General features: G+C 39.0%; 1 protein-coding gene across 6 annotated transcripts in view; it reads right to left on the bottom strand.

Annotated features, from left to right (window-relative positions):
* Positions 1-15,886, bottom strand: part of APP (amyloid beta precursor protein) — a 262,818-nt gene that overhangs the window by 64,743 nt on the left and 182,189 nt on the right. For all 6 annotated transcript variants that reach the window (XM_082694233.1, XM_082694234.1, XM_082694235.1 and 3 more), the window contains 2 exons: positions 12,251-12,325; positions 11,390-11,548 (listed from right to left, as the gene is read on the bottom strand). In XM_082694233.1, the coding sequence (XP_082550359.1) occupies positions 11,390-11,548; positions 12,251-12,325 (234 nt within the window). The remainder of the gene's footprint in view (positions 1-11,389; positions 11,549-12,250; positions 12,326-15,886) is intronic.

The raw sequence follows: 15,886 nt of genomic DNA, 5'->3' as shown, positions 1-15,886 counted from the left end.
TGCAGCTGGAAACCTAGCTTTTGGCAACACATTATTATAATTCTCATTTGTACTCTGAAATCTAGCTGAATCTACAAATCAGAGAATGACCTTTTAAACCCTAAAAGAAGAAAAGTAGTAAAACAGGTAACAGTTGACAAGCTGTATCGATTATATTTCTATATTTAAAAGATGACTGGTTTAAAGGCAGGCTGTTATTGAATGTGATGGATCTCTTATATGAAGGATTGCGCAGGCAGGCAGATGACATACCCTTGATCCTTGCTTGTTACTCGACAGCAAGGCCTACACAATTCTCCCTCTAGTTCTATTACAACAATACCTCCAAGGCTGGAGACAGAAAGGGTGACAACTAATTACATGTACATGATGTTCCTGCCCCTGACTGGTTGTATGTGCTTTCTTAGTTGCCCTATTTCACTTTTTTCCCTTGAAAAGGCTTCCCTGTTTTGAGGAAAATGGAATTTTTTCTTTAAAAAGTTCACATAAGCAAAAACGCTTCAGTTCAACCTAAGGTTTGCTTTCATCCTATCTGTCTGTCTATCTGCAGCCAGTCACCTCTGAATGTTCCTCTAAGGCTTTCCACCCTGAAATGATGGTCACGGCCACGTGTGTGCAGCAGAACGTAGACTCCACGCTGGCCTTGGCATTACATTAAATCTGACTCTCCAATTAAAGAACGGGGGGGGGGATTTCTGATAACTAGCATCCGAGTCTCCCCGTTCCTCTTCTACTATCAGCAAAAACAGCACACACTCCCACTTGCAAGTAACTATTTTTAACACCAATTTTAAAATGTACGTGAGAGTCCTCAAATTATCTAGGCCTCAATTTTCATTTCTGTGCAATTCAGATAAGCACCCTGAGTATTAAAAATGTTCTGTGTTGGGGACCTAGGTGGCTCAGTCAGTAGAACATCTGACATAAGCTCCTCAGGTCATGATCTCAGGGTCCTAGGATGGAGCTCCACATAGGGCTCTCTGCTCAGCAGGGACCTGGCTTCCTCCTCTCCAATCCCAACCACCACTACTCATGTTCTTTTTCTCTCTCAAATAAATAAATAAATAAAAATTCCCATCAACCTTATAACTGGGCTTTTAGGATAGATAAAAAAAGCACCATGAAGCTAAGCTTGAGGGCTATGTGGCTTGTTACACAGCTAGTCACAGAGCTGGTCCTGGGGTACAGTGAGAACAGGTAATCCAACTCTGGCTCTCCAACCTGGTGTCTTGATCCCCATGTGATCCTGCCTTTTAAAGGAACTCTAACAAGGACCAAGGTAAAGACAGTTCCAAAAACTAACTTACAGAGTTGAAAACAAAGCAATAACTGAGTGGTTAGAAATGAGTCTGTTCTAGGAGACCTTGCCTGAGTATCTAGTGCTTATATGCTCAGATAATAGTCTTCGGGGACATGATAACACTCGCTCTTTCCACGTAGGGAAGACCATCCAGATTAAGCTTATTTACTGTCTCATCTGCTGTCCTTGGTTTCTGGCACTCTACTCTGGGGAGGTGAAACAGCAAGAGAGGACTGTCCTTTGGCAATCTGTTTAGGATTACTAGAAAATGATAAAAGGTATTATAGTTAAAAGTTAGGCTTTTGTGCCATGCTGTGGATTCTAGTTCTAAAGCCATCCTTCTCATCTATTAAGAAGGATAATTAAATGCTGAATGTGTTCACATGTGTAAAATCGCTTATCTTATTTAATACCAATATTTTCTTCATTTCAGAAATATATTCCTAACTTCCGCCATCAAATCCCTAGAGCTTGACAATGAAACGGTAGCACACCAGGATCTCGTGCTTCCCCAGGCCCTCACATGTTCCTACCAGGGAACAAAGCTCCTGCCAGGATAACGAGTCCTAAGAGCCCATTGTAAGCTATGACCTCATCAGTGTTTATATGAGCTCAGATACACGTGATGTGTGTGTCTAATACAAACATCAGCCTTTTTCTTCCTAATGCCTATGCCTCGGGACATGAGATAATTCAGGAACACATTACCATGAGCCTCAATAAATGAATTACATGGTTCTCCTTGGCTGATTTATTCATGCAAACACATTTCTAAGAATCATGCTTAGAAGTGGAAACAAAAATCAGATTAGCTCTTATGGTGGAGTAGGCAGATAAATCATACCAAATAAAATGGCAGTTATGTCTACACCTCGGCAACAAATATTATTTTTAGGTAACAAGGAAAAACAGGTAACATTTCCCTATGCTTTTATATTTTTCATTTGTTCTATGTTTAAAAAAAAAAAAAGGGTGGGGGCCCTGTCTTTGGTATATGACTCATGCATATTTCAATCAATTAAAGAAGTAATTGTTTTTAGCACTTTTAGCCAGAATATAGAATTACCAAGGCTTAAAACTAGACATCACCAGAGGTGTACCATATTCACATACTGTAGAATAACAGGGAATCTCTTAGGGCATTTTATTTCATGATGCTAGGGCAAAGGTAAGTTGCTTAAAATTTTAATTAAAAAACACAGTAATATTCACAACAGAATAAGAGAAGAAAATGTGCCTGGGATCTCTACAGAAATGTATTCTCTTGAAGTAAATGGTATCACTGCTGTCATGATAGTTACAGTTAAGACAAGACTATTCATGTGGTTAGAAAAATGAGTTTAAGAATTCAGTGGCTCAAACATATTGATACGCAGAGTTTAAGAAACATGTTTTTAACATCTATGCATATACTTTCCATTATTCTCAAGTCTTTAAATCTTCTAGTAACTAGTAATAACGTTTTTTCCTGCCAAATTTCCCCTATTTTACAATTTAGATAGAGTATGTATTCACACTACCATCTGATTCTACTGGTATTGGATGGCTAATCTTATTATTAAAATTTATTGCAAAGAACAGAGAAAATACAAGGAAAAGATCTGCCCCAGGGGGGCTAATTACATCCAATCCTTTTTTATTATCACTATTGTTTCTGAGTGTTTAGCCCATAATAACAAAGTATCTATTTGCATCTGATCTGACATTTTTCATTTGGCACTAGTGTCCCTTCACTATTCACACTGCATTTAAAACAATCATTTCAATAAGAATTTCTTAAAGGATTAAGGCTGGGTATTACTAAAATGATTAGACTTCTTACTAAAATGGATTAGACTTAATCTAAAATAGAAGATTTACCTTTGGAACATTAATCACTTTCCTTTCTTGGAACACGGTCATAGGCTATCTCTAGCCACTGGCACAGTTCCTGGCACAATTTGGTTGCTAAAAATGTTTATTAATTAAATTAATGAATAACCCAGAGCTGAATGTGATTTCACAAATAGTGCCAGTAGCAAAATATATCTTTTGTGGTATCTGAGTTGTAAATAAGCATCTTTCCACTAAGATGAATTCCCAATTTTCATGAAACATACTGATTTCCCAGCCCCACTTGATCTAACTATCCAGGGTGCTGGATTCCTTCAGGAAGCATTTTCAAACTACTATCAGTCAGAATTCACTTCATCAATTTCAAAAGATGACATAGCTTATCTTCTTATGACTTGGGTTTTGATGTCAGGCTGATGTAAATAATTTTGAAGGGAATTTCATGGCTTTTCCCTATAAAAGACATTTTATTTTTATATTTTATTTTATTATTTTTAAAATATTTTATTTATTTATTTGTCAGAGAGAGAGAGAGAGAGAGACAGCACAAGCAGAGGGAACAGCAGCCAGAGGAAGAGGCAGGCTCCCAGGACCCTGGGATCATGACCCGAGCCAAAGACAGACGTTCAACCAACTGAGCCATCTAGGCATTCCTATAAAATACATTTTTTTAAAAAATTAATTTACCGTGTTTCAAATGTATTGTCTTTTCATTTTTTTTTTTTTTTTAATGCAGTTTCAGGGCCGCCTGTGGCTCAGTTGTTAGGTGTCTACCTTCGGCTCAGGGTGTGATCCCTGGGTCCTGGGTTAGAGCCCTGTACCGGGCTCCCTGCTGGGAGGGAAGCCTGCTTCTCCTTCTCTCACTCCCTCTGCTTGTGTTCCCACCTTGCTGTCTCTCTCTGTCAAATAAATAAAATCTTTAAAAAACAAAACAAAACAAAAAAATAAAATGCAACTTCATATGTTTGGTACTCCTGGGCTTGGGGTCACACATTTAAGTGATTCAATGTCAATCATGTCTGAATGTGTAGCTTTTAATTGCACAGTTCAGGTGGGAGGTATATTAAAACATGACTAATTGGCCCTATTGTTCCATTCTGTAGCTTCATTCTTGATCTGGAAATCAGGCATCTTAACATAATAGACACTTATGTCTTAAACCATTCCTGAGGAGAGAGAACGGTATGTCATGAGCCTTTAAAAGCCTTAAGTGTAATCCCACTGCGGAGAAGGAAATAAATGAATCACTTTATGAGGAGCAACCTAACCTTTCCAGGTCACTAGGGACTTATTCAGAAAGCCTTCTCCTGAGAATTAACTTGCATCCCAGTGGTTTCCAGCCCTGTAACTAGGAAAGATAATCACCTATCAAGAAAACGCAAATCTTGGGGCGCCTGGGTGGCTCAGTGGATTGGGCCGCTGCCTTCGGCTCGGGTCACCATCTCAGTGTCCTGGGATCATGCCCCGCATCGGGCTCTCTGCTCAGCAGGGAGCCTGCTTCCCCCTCTGTCTCTGCCTGCCTCTCTGCCTACTTGTGATCTCTCTCTCTGTCAAATAAAATAAATGAAATCTTTAAAAAAAAAAAAAAAAAAAGAAAAAGAAAAAAAAAAAAAAGAAAAGAAAACGCAAATCTCTTCGGTTTCCACAAACAGGTGCAAAGCCATTATTTTCATAGTTCTACATCTTGGATTTCAAAAAATCTTTAAAAAAATTTTTTTATTCTCAAAAAGGATTTTATTTATATATGGGTGTGTGTGTGTGTGTGTGTGTGTGTGTGTGTGAGAGAGAGAGAGAGAGAGAGAGAGAAAGAGATAGAGAGAAAGAGAGAGAACAAGCAGGGGGCGTGGCAGGCAGAGGGAGAGAAAAAAAAAAAGGAGGGAGCCAGATGCCCGGCCTGCCTCCAGGACCTTAAGATCATGACCTCAGCTGAAGGCAGACGTTTAACCCAGTGAGCCACCCAGTTGCCCTGGATTTCAAGAAATCTTAAGCATGTCAATGTAAAATGTATACATTTCTGTGCAAGTTAAAAAAAAAAACAAAAACCACTCTAACGAGTTAAACCTTTTTCTGCTGGACATGGTCTCAGTTATGCCAGGTCATAGGGTAGCTCTATTTTCAACTTTCTGAGGAACCTCTGTACTTTTCCAGAGTGGCTGCACCAGCTTGCATTCCCACCAACAGTGTAGGAGGGTTCTCCTTTCTCCGCATCCTCGCCAACAATTGTTGTTTCCTGACTTGTGAATTTTAGCCATTCTGACTGGTGTGAGGTGGGATCTCATTGAGATTTTGATTTGTATTTCCCTGATGCTGAGTGATGGTAAGCACTTTTTCATGTGTCTGTTGACCATGTCGACGGCTTTAACCCACTGAGGCACCCAGGTGCCCCCTTATATGCATTTTTAACTACAGAAATCACATATGTGCTCTTCTGATGAAAGAAATGTGGATGGATTTTGTATTGAACTTTAAAATTTTAGGTCAACTCCTAGCTCTAAAGACGAACATGGCTGTGATCCAGAGGTTCCCATGGATGTTTCCCTGAATGACTTTTTTCCTCCAGGTTTTTTCTTTCAACAGTGGGGGTGCCTGTAAAATGCTAAAATTCTAAAGGCCAAAGTTTATTTTGCCCCTTTGGCCCTTTGGCCCTTTGGCCCTAGTGACTAACATGATGTTAAAAAAAAAAAACAAAAAAACACCAACTTCCTGAAACCCATGTGTAATTCTGTGTGTGTCTGCGTATGTGTTTCTTGGGAGACGATCCCAAGTTGCTGTCTGTTCTAACAGGGTAGATGTCTGTAACAAGCCCAGCAGGTAAGGGCAGGTTAATGACCCGTGGATCATTAAATAATGTGTTAGCATGCATTTGTCAAAAAAAAATGAAGTATTTATGTTTTCATAATGGGTTCTGATTTTGAAGGATGAAATGAAAACAAGACATCAACATATTAATCTGTACATGTGACCTATGCTGGAATGAGATAGGACATCCTGGTGCTGCACGTTTTGATGATATCTAATGAAGAGCTATTTTGACTTCAAAGGCAGTGATGAAACAGGGCTCTGCGGTGGAGCGAATCTGGTGATGAATATGGACTCAGAGGCACAGGACAGCTTTCACACTAATGCTTTTCCTACATGCTTCATCATTTTATTTTTTTTAATTTTTTTTAAGATTTTTATTTTTTATTTTGAAAGAGTGAGAGAGAGCACAAGAGAGCTCAGTTAGGAGTTAGAGGAAGAGGGAGAGAGAAAATCTCAAATGAATTCCACACTGAGCACAGAGCCCAATGTGGGACTGTGGGCCTCAATCTCACAACCCTGAGGTCATGACTTGAGCCAAAATCAAGAGTTGGATGCTCAACTGACTGAGCTACTCAGGCGCCCCCCACTTCATAATTTTTTATTTAACTTAATTCAATTAAAAACAGAAAGCACTAGTGTTTCTGGTATATATACTTCCTGTTGGTCTTTAGAAGATCTGTCTGTTGAGCCTGGCAGAGTCAAAGCAAGGTAAGGAGGTCCTATTGAGAGGTTTCCTGAAACACCATACAAACCACTCATTATACGCTATAGGATTTTGCTCAATGAGTGCTGATTCTCCTGTTCTCTTTTCCACTTGTTTGTTACTGGGTCTGTCCTTAAAAGCCCTCAAGTCAACGAGTCTCCTTGTGCTCATCAATTTTAACAAATCTCAACTAAAAATAAATAGATGAATGATGAATGGATGGACAATAAGCATATAAGGTGATTTTCAACACAGCAGTCTTTTTAGGTACTTTTAAGTACTTTGATGTACTTTCAAGTACGTTCAGATCAGCATTACAAAATTTTTGGTGTATTAAAATTTAGAGGGAAGAATGTCTTAAATATCTTGGGACTCATCTGTCTCAGTGCCTTCAACATTAAGAACTAGGCAAATACTTTTTAACTTATTTACCATCCATTATATTGAGATTCAGATGTCCCATATTTACCTTGGCATGTAGATACATGCTCTCTACACTATTCTATAAATGCCCATATTTCCTTTTTTGACCCGAAGTGATTAGCAGAAAATGAAGAGTGGTAGGGAGAAGGGGAGTTTGCAATATCACATGAAAACTTTTTAAAATGGGTAAGTTAAGGACCTCAATTTTGTACCCATTAATTTCTGTCCTTTATTTTCTCCAATGATTTTGCTGCTTCTTATTGAATATTTATTGCCCTGCTGTTAGAAAGGACTCAATCTCCATCCTGGGACAAAAATCACATTCTTTGATGATATATCTCACAAACTATTACATTAACCTTCTACCAAAGAATTTTACGTGGCAGTTTTCCAGAATCTCAGGAAAATTTAACATTTGGTCAAACTAATCAGAAATGAGAAAGGAAAGGAGGTTGGTGCTAAACAAAGTGCCAATTTTTTTCTTCCCCCTCAACCAAATGTTGAGAATCTGAGTGTGAGATATCAGATATAAGAAGGAGACTAATTTTAGTATGAAGATGGCTGCCATCATGACACTGGGGAAAAAATATAACACAAACGACTGGCACACAGACAAGACAGAAATACATGAAAACATTTCCTAATTGTCACTTCCATGCAGAGAACGCTTCAAAGTCATTATAGTCAGGGGGCACCTAGATGGCTCAGTCCATTAAGCGTCCTGCTTGAGATTCTCTCTCTCCGTCTGCCCCTCCCCACCATGGTCTCTCTCTCTCTATAAAATACATAAATCAATAAATCTTAAAAAAAAAAAAAGGATGTTGTCTAATGGGAGATTTAGAATAAGTATCTATAAAGACACCAAAAAAAAATCTCAGAATTACAAAGAAATCTTTTGTAATTTGTCTCTCATCTTTTAGCACATTTCAGTTCTTGCTAAGTAGGAGCTCCTGAGTTTTTCAGGACCTAAGCCTTTTTAAAATTTCTTTAAAAAGATTTTATTTATTTATTTGACAGAGAGAAAGAGGGAGAGATTGAGCACAAGCAGGGGAAGCAGCAGGCAGAGATAGAGGAAGAAGCAGGCTCTCCGCTGAGCAGGGAGTCCAACGTGGGACTCAATCCCAGGACCCTGGGATCATGACCTGAGCTGAAGGCAGTTGCTTAAGCAACACAGGTGCTCAGGAAGCTTTATTTTAAACAGAAATTCCTATCTAGCCTTTAGTTTAACTGTACAGGAGCTTGCTTAAGGCTAACTGCTCTCCAGATTGCAGACAATGTTGGCTAGTCAGGCAGTATCACTGTCTTCTCTCCATCTAGGAAGTAGAATCCTGACAGTTACAAAAAGGAAGGCTCAGATCACATTTAGCTCATCTTTCGTGAGGCTGTAGGTTGCCTTAATATGAGCTCTGAGAAAGTAGGAAGTCAGAAGCACAGGTAGAGGTCTAGATTTTTAAATAATGATAATTTAATTTGAGGAAGTACTTGAGTTTGGTAGTGATCCATTGTGTGATACAACTCTGGAGAGGAATTTCACATTTCTCAGGGGGTATGGGGGGTGGCAAAGGGATAACTCCAGGTGCAGGAACCAGCTTGAGCCTGGTGGACTCCCATCAGTGAAGGCAGGTTGACAGTCTAGAGGGATGAAGGCAGCTGGCAGTCGCAGGCAAGTGCCAGGAGAAGAGAGTTGCCCAGATGTACATGCAATGCCCCTTGAGAAGTAGCTAAGTAATAATGATCAGGGCATGCAAGTAAAAGAACCCAACCAAGGCTGTGGGGAAGGAAAAAACCATCCAAAAGGACTAGAGGCAACAGTGCCTGGTGTTCACACAGGTCAGAAGTAGCACCTGCTCTCACCATCCAGACAGGAAAACATGAATACCAGTACTCATGGTAGATTACTTGGTAGGATCCTAACCCTCCATATTGGAGAATAAGGAGCCATAAGCTGATAACCACTCTGATCCCACCGAACAAATCTTAAAAGCAAAACCTGAAAGGATCAAACTGTTTCTGAGTAATTTAACAACACTGCAGAACAAAGCTCAAGAAGAGAGGTATATAAAAGTACCCAGCACTCAATAAGGTAAAGTTCACAGTGTCTAACAGCCAATAAAAAACTATTAGGTATGAAATGAAGGAAAATATCACATATAATGAAAAAAAAAATCAATCAAAATCGACCCAAAGCTGACATAGCTGTTAGAGGTTGCAACCAAAGGTATTACAAGTTACTATATATAATGCATTCCACAGGTTCAAACACTTAATAAATGGAATATATAAAAATAACAAACAAAAACCAGACTAAACTTCTAGATATGAAATGCACGAGATGAAAAACAGCCAGATGGGGGTGCCAGCTGATTGAAATCCCTATGGCACATCATAATCAAATTACTCAAAACTGGTGAGAAAGAGAAAATCTTCAGAGCAGCAGGGCTTAAAAAAAGAAGATAGAGGGTGCCTGGGTGGCTCAGTGGTTTAAGCCGCTGCTTTCGGCTCAGGTCATGATCTCAGGGTCCTGGGATCGAGTCCCGCATCGGGCTCTCTGCTCAGCAGGGAGACTGCTTCCCTCTCTCTCTCTCTGCCTGCCTCTCCATCTACTTGTGATTTCTCTCTGTCAAATGAATAAATAAAATCTTTAAAAAAAAAAAAAAAAAAAAAGAAGATAGAGGGCGCCTGGGAGGCTCAGTCAGTTAAGGATCAGACTTCTGATTTTGACTCAGGTTACATCTCAGGGTCATGAGATTGAGGCCTGTATTGGTCTCTGTGCTGGGTATGGAGTCTGCTCTCGAGTCTCTCTCATCCTCTGCCCACTTCCCCCCTCTCTTAAAAAAAATAAAAAAGATATATTATTTACAGAGACAAAGGATAAAAGTATTCTTATTGGAAACTACGCAAGTAAGACAATGGAACACCATCATTAAAGTGGCTGAAGAAGAAAACTTCATCCTAAAATTCTATACCCAGCAGAAATGTCTATCAAAAACGTAGGTGAAATATAGATCTTTTCAGATATACCCAAGCAAAAGAATTCTTTCCCAATCTACATGTATTAAAAAATTTTTTAAAGGAATTCCTCTGGATAGAAAGAAAACAATTCCAGACAGATCTATACAAGGAATAAAGGGCACCAGAAATGGTAATTATTTTTTTATTATGTAAAACTCTTTAAAAGTTAATTTATTGTTTGAAAGAAAACTAATAATAATGTAGTATCGAAAACATATGATAACAGCACAAAGATTGGGAAAAAGGAAAATGGAAGAATTCGAGTATGAGTTTCTTCTAATATACCTGAAATGGCATAATATCACTTTTACTGGTATAATATTGTGAACTATTAGAAACATTTTCTAAAACCCTATGGCAAACAAAACACAGAGTGTTACAGCTAAAAACCCTACAAAGAGCACAAAAGAAAATCATAAAAAACATTCTATTAGCCCAAATTTGGCCAAAAAAAAAGAAGAAGAAAAAGGGGACAAAGAACAGATGGGACAAAGAGGAAACGGAGCAAGATGACAGATTTAGGTGTAACTGTATCAGTAAGTTCATGAAGTGTTCTTCTCAATTAAAAGGCAAGGTTCAACTGTATGCCGCCTATAGGAAATGCACATCAAATATAAAGACAGATAGGTTAAACAAAAGCACAAGGATGGAAAAATGATATGCTAGGATAACATTGATCAAAATAAAGCTGAAATAGCTTCACTATTAGACAGAGTAATTTCAGAACAAAACACATGACCTGGGAGAAGCAGGGCATTTCATAATGAGAAACAGCGGGGTGAAGGGGGGACGTAACAACTCTGAATGCTTACGCACCGAAAAACAAAGCCTCAAAATACGAAAAGCAAAACCTGACAGCCTCACACGAGAAAATGTCAGACTTTACTATCAATTCCTTAGTAACGGATAGAACAGACAGACAAAATGCACACACGCTGGTGCTCAGAATGTTCCTGCTGTCTGAAGTAAACTCTCCCACGAAGGCTCATTGAAGAGATACGCGTGCATTTGCTTGCTAAGCCTTCCTGGGCGTTTATTGCTGAAAACCTTGTTGGCCTCCTGATGCCTCTTGACATGAGTGGACGCCATGACTGACGAGGGCTTTCCCCTCAGAGACTCTGGAGGCTGGTCTGAGTAGGAAACTTGAGTTCTAGCTCCTGTTATGACTTTAAAAATCCTGATACCTTGGCCAAAATCCCAACTTCCCGTGACGCTTGGTTATAGGTCATTGGACAGGGAAGCTGGGCTTGGGTATATATAGACCTCCTGCCACCCGTCGTGTGTGTGCGGTGCCCTAGGGGAGCCGGGAGACCTACCCGAGGGGGCACGGCCTGCAGAGCAGTGATGTAATTCTCCAGAGCCAGGCGGCGGCGGTCGTTGAGCATGGCTTCCACGCGGGCCATGTGCGTCTCCACCAGCTGCTGCCTCTCGTTGGCGGCTTCCTGCTCCAGAGACTCCACTTTCTCCTGGAAGTGCTGTCGGTGCAAACACATGTCAGTTGGGGATGGAACAAGGAGGATGGGGCAGCAGAGGCAACTGCTTCCAACTGGGCATCGTATGTCATTTCACTCAAAGATTTACAGTCCTTCCCACTTTTTGACTAATTCACCGTGTTTTATGGGCTTCCTCCCTTTCCTGTCCTCCATCTCCCGACCTGATTTCTCACCGTAAATCATTATTTTATCTTTAGTCCCCGAAGACTGATTTGACTAACCATAATACAGGATAAATTTCTGTGTTCTTAAAACTCTGAATTCCATGGCAGGTAAAAAGAATTCCTCTTACTCGAAGTACTTTAATTTCAGAAAACGGCCAGGAGACTCTCACCGTTTCCTCGAAGGTAGTTTTGAGAGGAGTTCCTGTCACAAATTCTAATCATGATGTAATTTTTGCCAGAGGAAGAAGCAGCAGCAGATTTTGGCCATCAGAAAGATATATTATTGATACAAAGCAGGCGGCAAATAACAATAAGAGTTTTATGGAAATGAATTGTAACTTGGGCTAATTAAAAGCCAAATAGAAGAAAAAAATTTAAGAAACTGAATTACTGGACAATTATGAGCCACAGACCAGATTGATGGGACTATGAACAACCCCCCGGGGAATACGACCATTCATCCAGAGATGCTGGGAAATGTGTAGGCCTGTGCTGCTGGGTAAACTAGCCCGGGTTTTACCTGAATAACTGCTTTCTTGTCGGCTTTAGGCAAGTTCTTTGCCTGTCGCTCTGCCTCTTCCCATTCTCGCATGACCTACAAAATGAAAAAACATTTGAATTCATAATCATCAGTTCTTCCCCCCCCAATTTATATTTAATGAGAGATTATTTCCTTTCTGTACTTGACATTTTAAACATTTTAAAAAATAATCATATTCCAGTCCTATCTCAAAATGGTTTATCTGACCTCCCACTAAGATGGAAATCATCTACCGTAGCAGAATATTAAACACAGGGCTCACATTTATTGAAGGAATATGGCCCTTTGAAACAAAGTTGGTCTTTTTTGCTCTTCCTCAGGAATGGCTGGAAGTCATTTTATTTGATGTGCACAAATGTCAACGACTCATAAAAGGCATATATATATATATGTATTTATTGAACAAAGATTTCCTCCATTAAACTGAGTGCATTTTTAGTCTTTTGTGATAGTAAGTTATAAAATTTAAAACTGTGTATTTTTCAAACAGTAAAGTGGGGGAAGGCATGAACATTTTATGCGTGCGCACGCACGCCGTGAACATACTACCAAAAGGACGTTACACGATGGAGGAAGGAAAAGAAGGCTTCCAGTGTCACAATTCCTCGGAGCCAACCACTGACAGGTAATGAGGGCCTTTTGCTCACCCACCACCACCATGCATGGCAAAGAATACCCGAAGTACCTCCAGAAGTTCCAAGAGAGTACACATTATAATGTTCTGAACATAGCCAAACATATTTTTGGCAAGTTATGCTAATTTAGTAACCAGGCTAATCTGCTTGGTAGGAAGAGAAAGTTTCCTCTTCTCATCCTTGAAGTTCACCCAGGATTATTACCCTGAGAGAGGTTCGTTCATTGACTTGAATGCAAAGAGGAGAAGTCTGCAGCTGCCTGTTGTTGAAATGAAATGATACTAGATTCTTAACCACCTATGGCTGCCTTTCCTTTTCAAGTGTACTACTCTGCTGTCAAGCAGAGCTTTTCTAAGTGCAACTCGTAATGAGCCAGGTGAAATAAAGAACGGGAAGATCAAGGAAGCAAAGTAATGATCTACTGACAGATGCATACTTGCATATTTTGTAGACACACAAAGCATAAAAGAACCTGATTTCCGTACCATAAGAGCCTATTATTTATAGGTATTTATTCCACAAGGAATCGATTTTTCTGACATCAAGATTAAAAAAGAGAGAGAGATAGACCTGGATAAAAAACTAGTGATGGAGAATTTCTATGAGATAATAACTTATCAAATCACTGTGTGGGCTTTTATTTAGGTATTTTATACTCTAGCATTAATTTGTTGTGTACGATACAAGACTAGCTTCCTTGTGGTCTCTATAAAAATTATGGAGAAAATAGAGTGAAGTGAATTTTCTACTATTGTTGAAGAACATGTAAAAAAATAACCTGAAAAGGTCACAACAAGATTAGAACAAATGCCCCACTGCTATGAATAAGAGAATACAAAAGAAAAGAAACATTATCCCAGATGCCTCAGTGTCTCTAAGAGCTAATGAAGGACAGCCGTAAGGAGGGGACTACGGAAGGACTACCTTTGCTTTATGGATAAGGCTTGCAGCTTGCAATAAAAATATGTCAATTTCCTGCTCTGAGAATATTCACAGTGGCAGTGCTCTACTACGAACTCTTCAGGCAAGGAATCTCAAAGTTAGTTGAGAGTGAAGACAAATGTCTGACTGGACTTTGAAAACTGATCTCTTTGTATATCTTTACATTTCTACCATTCCACCTTGCACGTTCAGAACCTGGCCTGTAAACTTTGAGCTGGGGAACTACAGGGAATAATTATATTTATTTAGCTAATAAACTGAAAATTAACATTGGTATAAAATGAAACCGAATTTAATTTTTAGAGGAATTTAACAATATCCTATACAAATAAAACGATTCACTGATACCATCACCCTAGGCCTGCTTAATGCAAGGTAAGCGTACACTGTAGGCTCAACGTCTCTCTGAACAATGGCTACCACTGAGGTGTCCCAGTAATAGATAACATTACTGCAGATTGGTTACATAGCAGACTCTGTATTAAGTGCTTTATAAAATCCGTGGGATTAGTCATGGTGATCTCCATTTATGGACCAGATTAAGTCACCTGCTCAAGGTCACGGAGAAAAAAGAAAAATGGAGAATAAAGGATATAAACCAAGATCTTTGTGGCTCTAAGGACCATGCTTTTATCCTGTACTGCCCAATTTGCCATTATAAAACATAAAAATTACATATATATCATATATATGATTTATATAAGTTATATTCTTATATAGCTAATTATATGCATGTCTAGTTATATATAATATATAAATATACATACAAGTATATACAAATTACATATATAATTATATAAAAATTGTTCAATAGTAAATTCAATGGGTGAGCTAAGTTTTCTTGTATTTGGTGACAGGAAAAGGACTATTCCTAAGATATTGATGTTTATCTTAAAAATAATAAATTCAGAGAAAGGTCAAATTTCATTTTGAAGAATTTCATTTTAAGGATATATTACAACTGCTAAGTCCATAAGTAATCTGTATAATTATTATAAGATATATAAATATATAATCAAAGTATTTATAGACTATTCAGAATCTTCTATTTTCTAGACACAACTGAGAACATATGCAAACGGAAATCTTCAAGTTTAGTTATCATGACGCCCAACAACCCAATACCAAGGCCCCCAAATACCAAACTCCCCCCCACCGTCAAATCTCTGTGCTTATAAGAAAACAAATAGTAACAAAAATTACAATAAGAAGAAATTAAAATTCTCAGGTTGCTCCATATGGTCTTGTAAAGCCACTCCCCACTGAATGAACAAAAGTATCAGGATCATCAGATTTATGGATCTTCAAAGACTTGGCTGTTTCTTGTAGAGAAATGACAACGAATACATAGAGAGTTAAGAGGCAGCCACGTAAATACAAAGGCAAACAGTCCTCAGAATTCAGTCCCACAGATTAGGGGATAGAATGTTAATCTCAGGCATCTCTCTATCCTGGGGCCATTGAAATAAGCAGACAGCGCACTCTGCTCTAGGGTCACATCTCTTAAGTTAGGTCAGATACACAGTTATTTATAATAACTAAAAGATGAAGAAATTCCAGAAAGATTTATAATGGTTAAATAAATGTGCTAAACTAAGTTACTATTCTAGGAAAGATCTAGAATATCTGAAACTGACATGTAGATCAAAAAATCATGAGTAAGTTATTTGGCACTGGAGATGCCAATGGGAGTTTTCAGAGTTTATTTTATTTATTTATTTGACAGACAGAGATCACAAGTAGGCAGAGAGGCAGGCAGAGAGAGAGGAGGAAGCAAGCTCCCCGCTGAGCAGAGAGCCTGATGTGGGGCTCGATCCCAGGACCCTGGGATCATGACCTGAGCCGAAAGCAGAGGCTTTAACCCACTGAGCCACCCAGGCGCCCCCAGAGTTTATTTTTTTTATTACTCTTTTTTTGGACTTCATTGTCCCTGAAATGGACTTTGAGGCCAGTAAGAAGGCTCTGAAAGCTTCGCAGGGAAACAGTGAGATAGGATTTAAGTTTAAAAGATGCCATTTCAGGGCCAATAAATATGACT

Source organism: Mustela nivalis, assembly GCF_964662115.1.
Source record: "Mustela nivalis genome assembly, chromosome: 1".
Classification (NCBI taxonomy): Eukaryota; Metazoa; Chordata; class Mammalia; order Carnivora; family Mustelidae; genus Mustela; species Mustela nivalis.
This window is presented reverse-complemented; position numbering and strand designations above follow the sequence as displayed.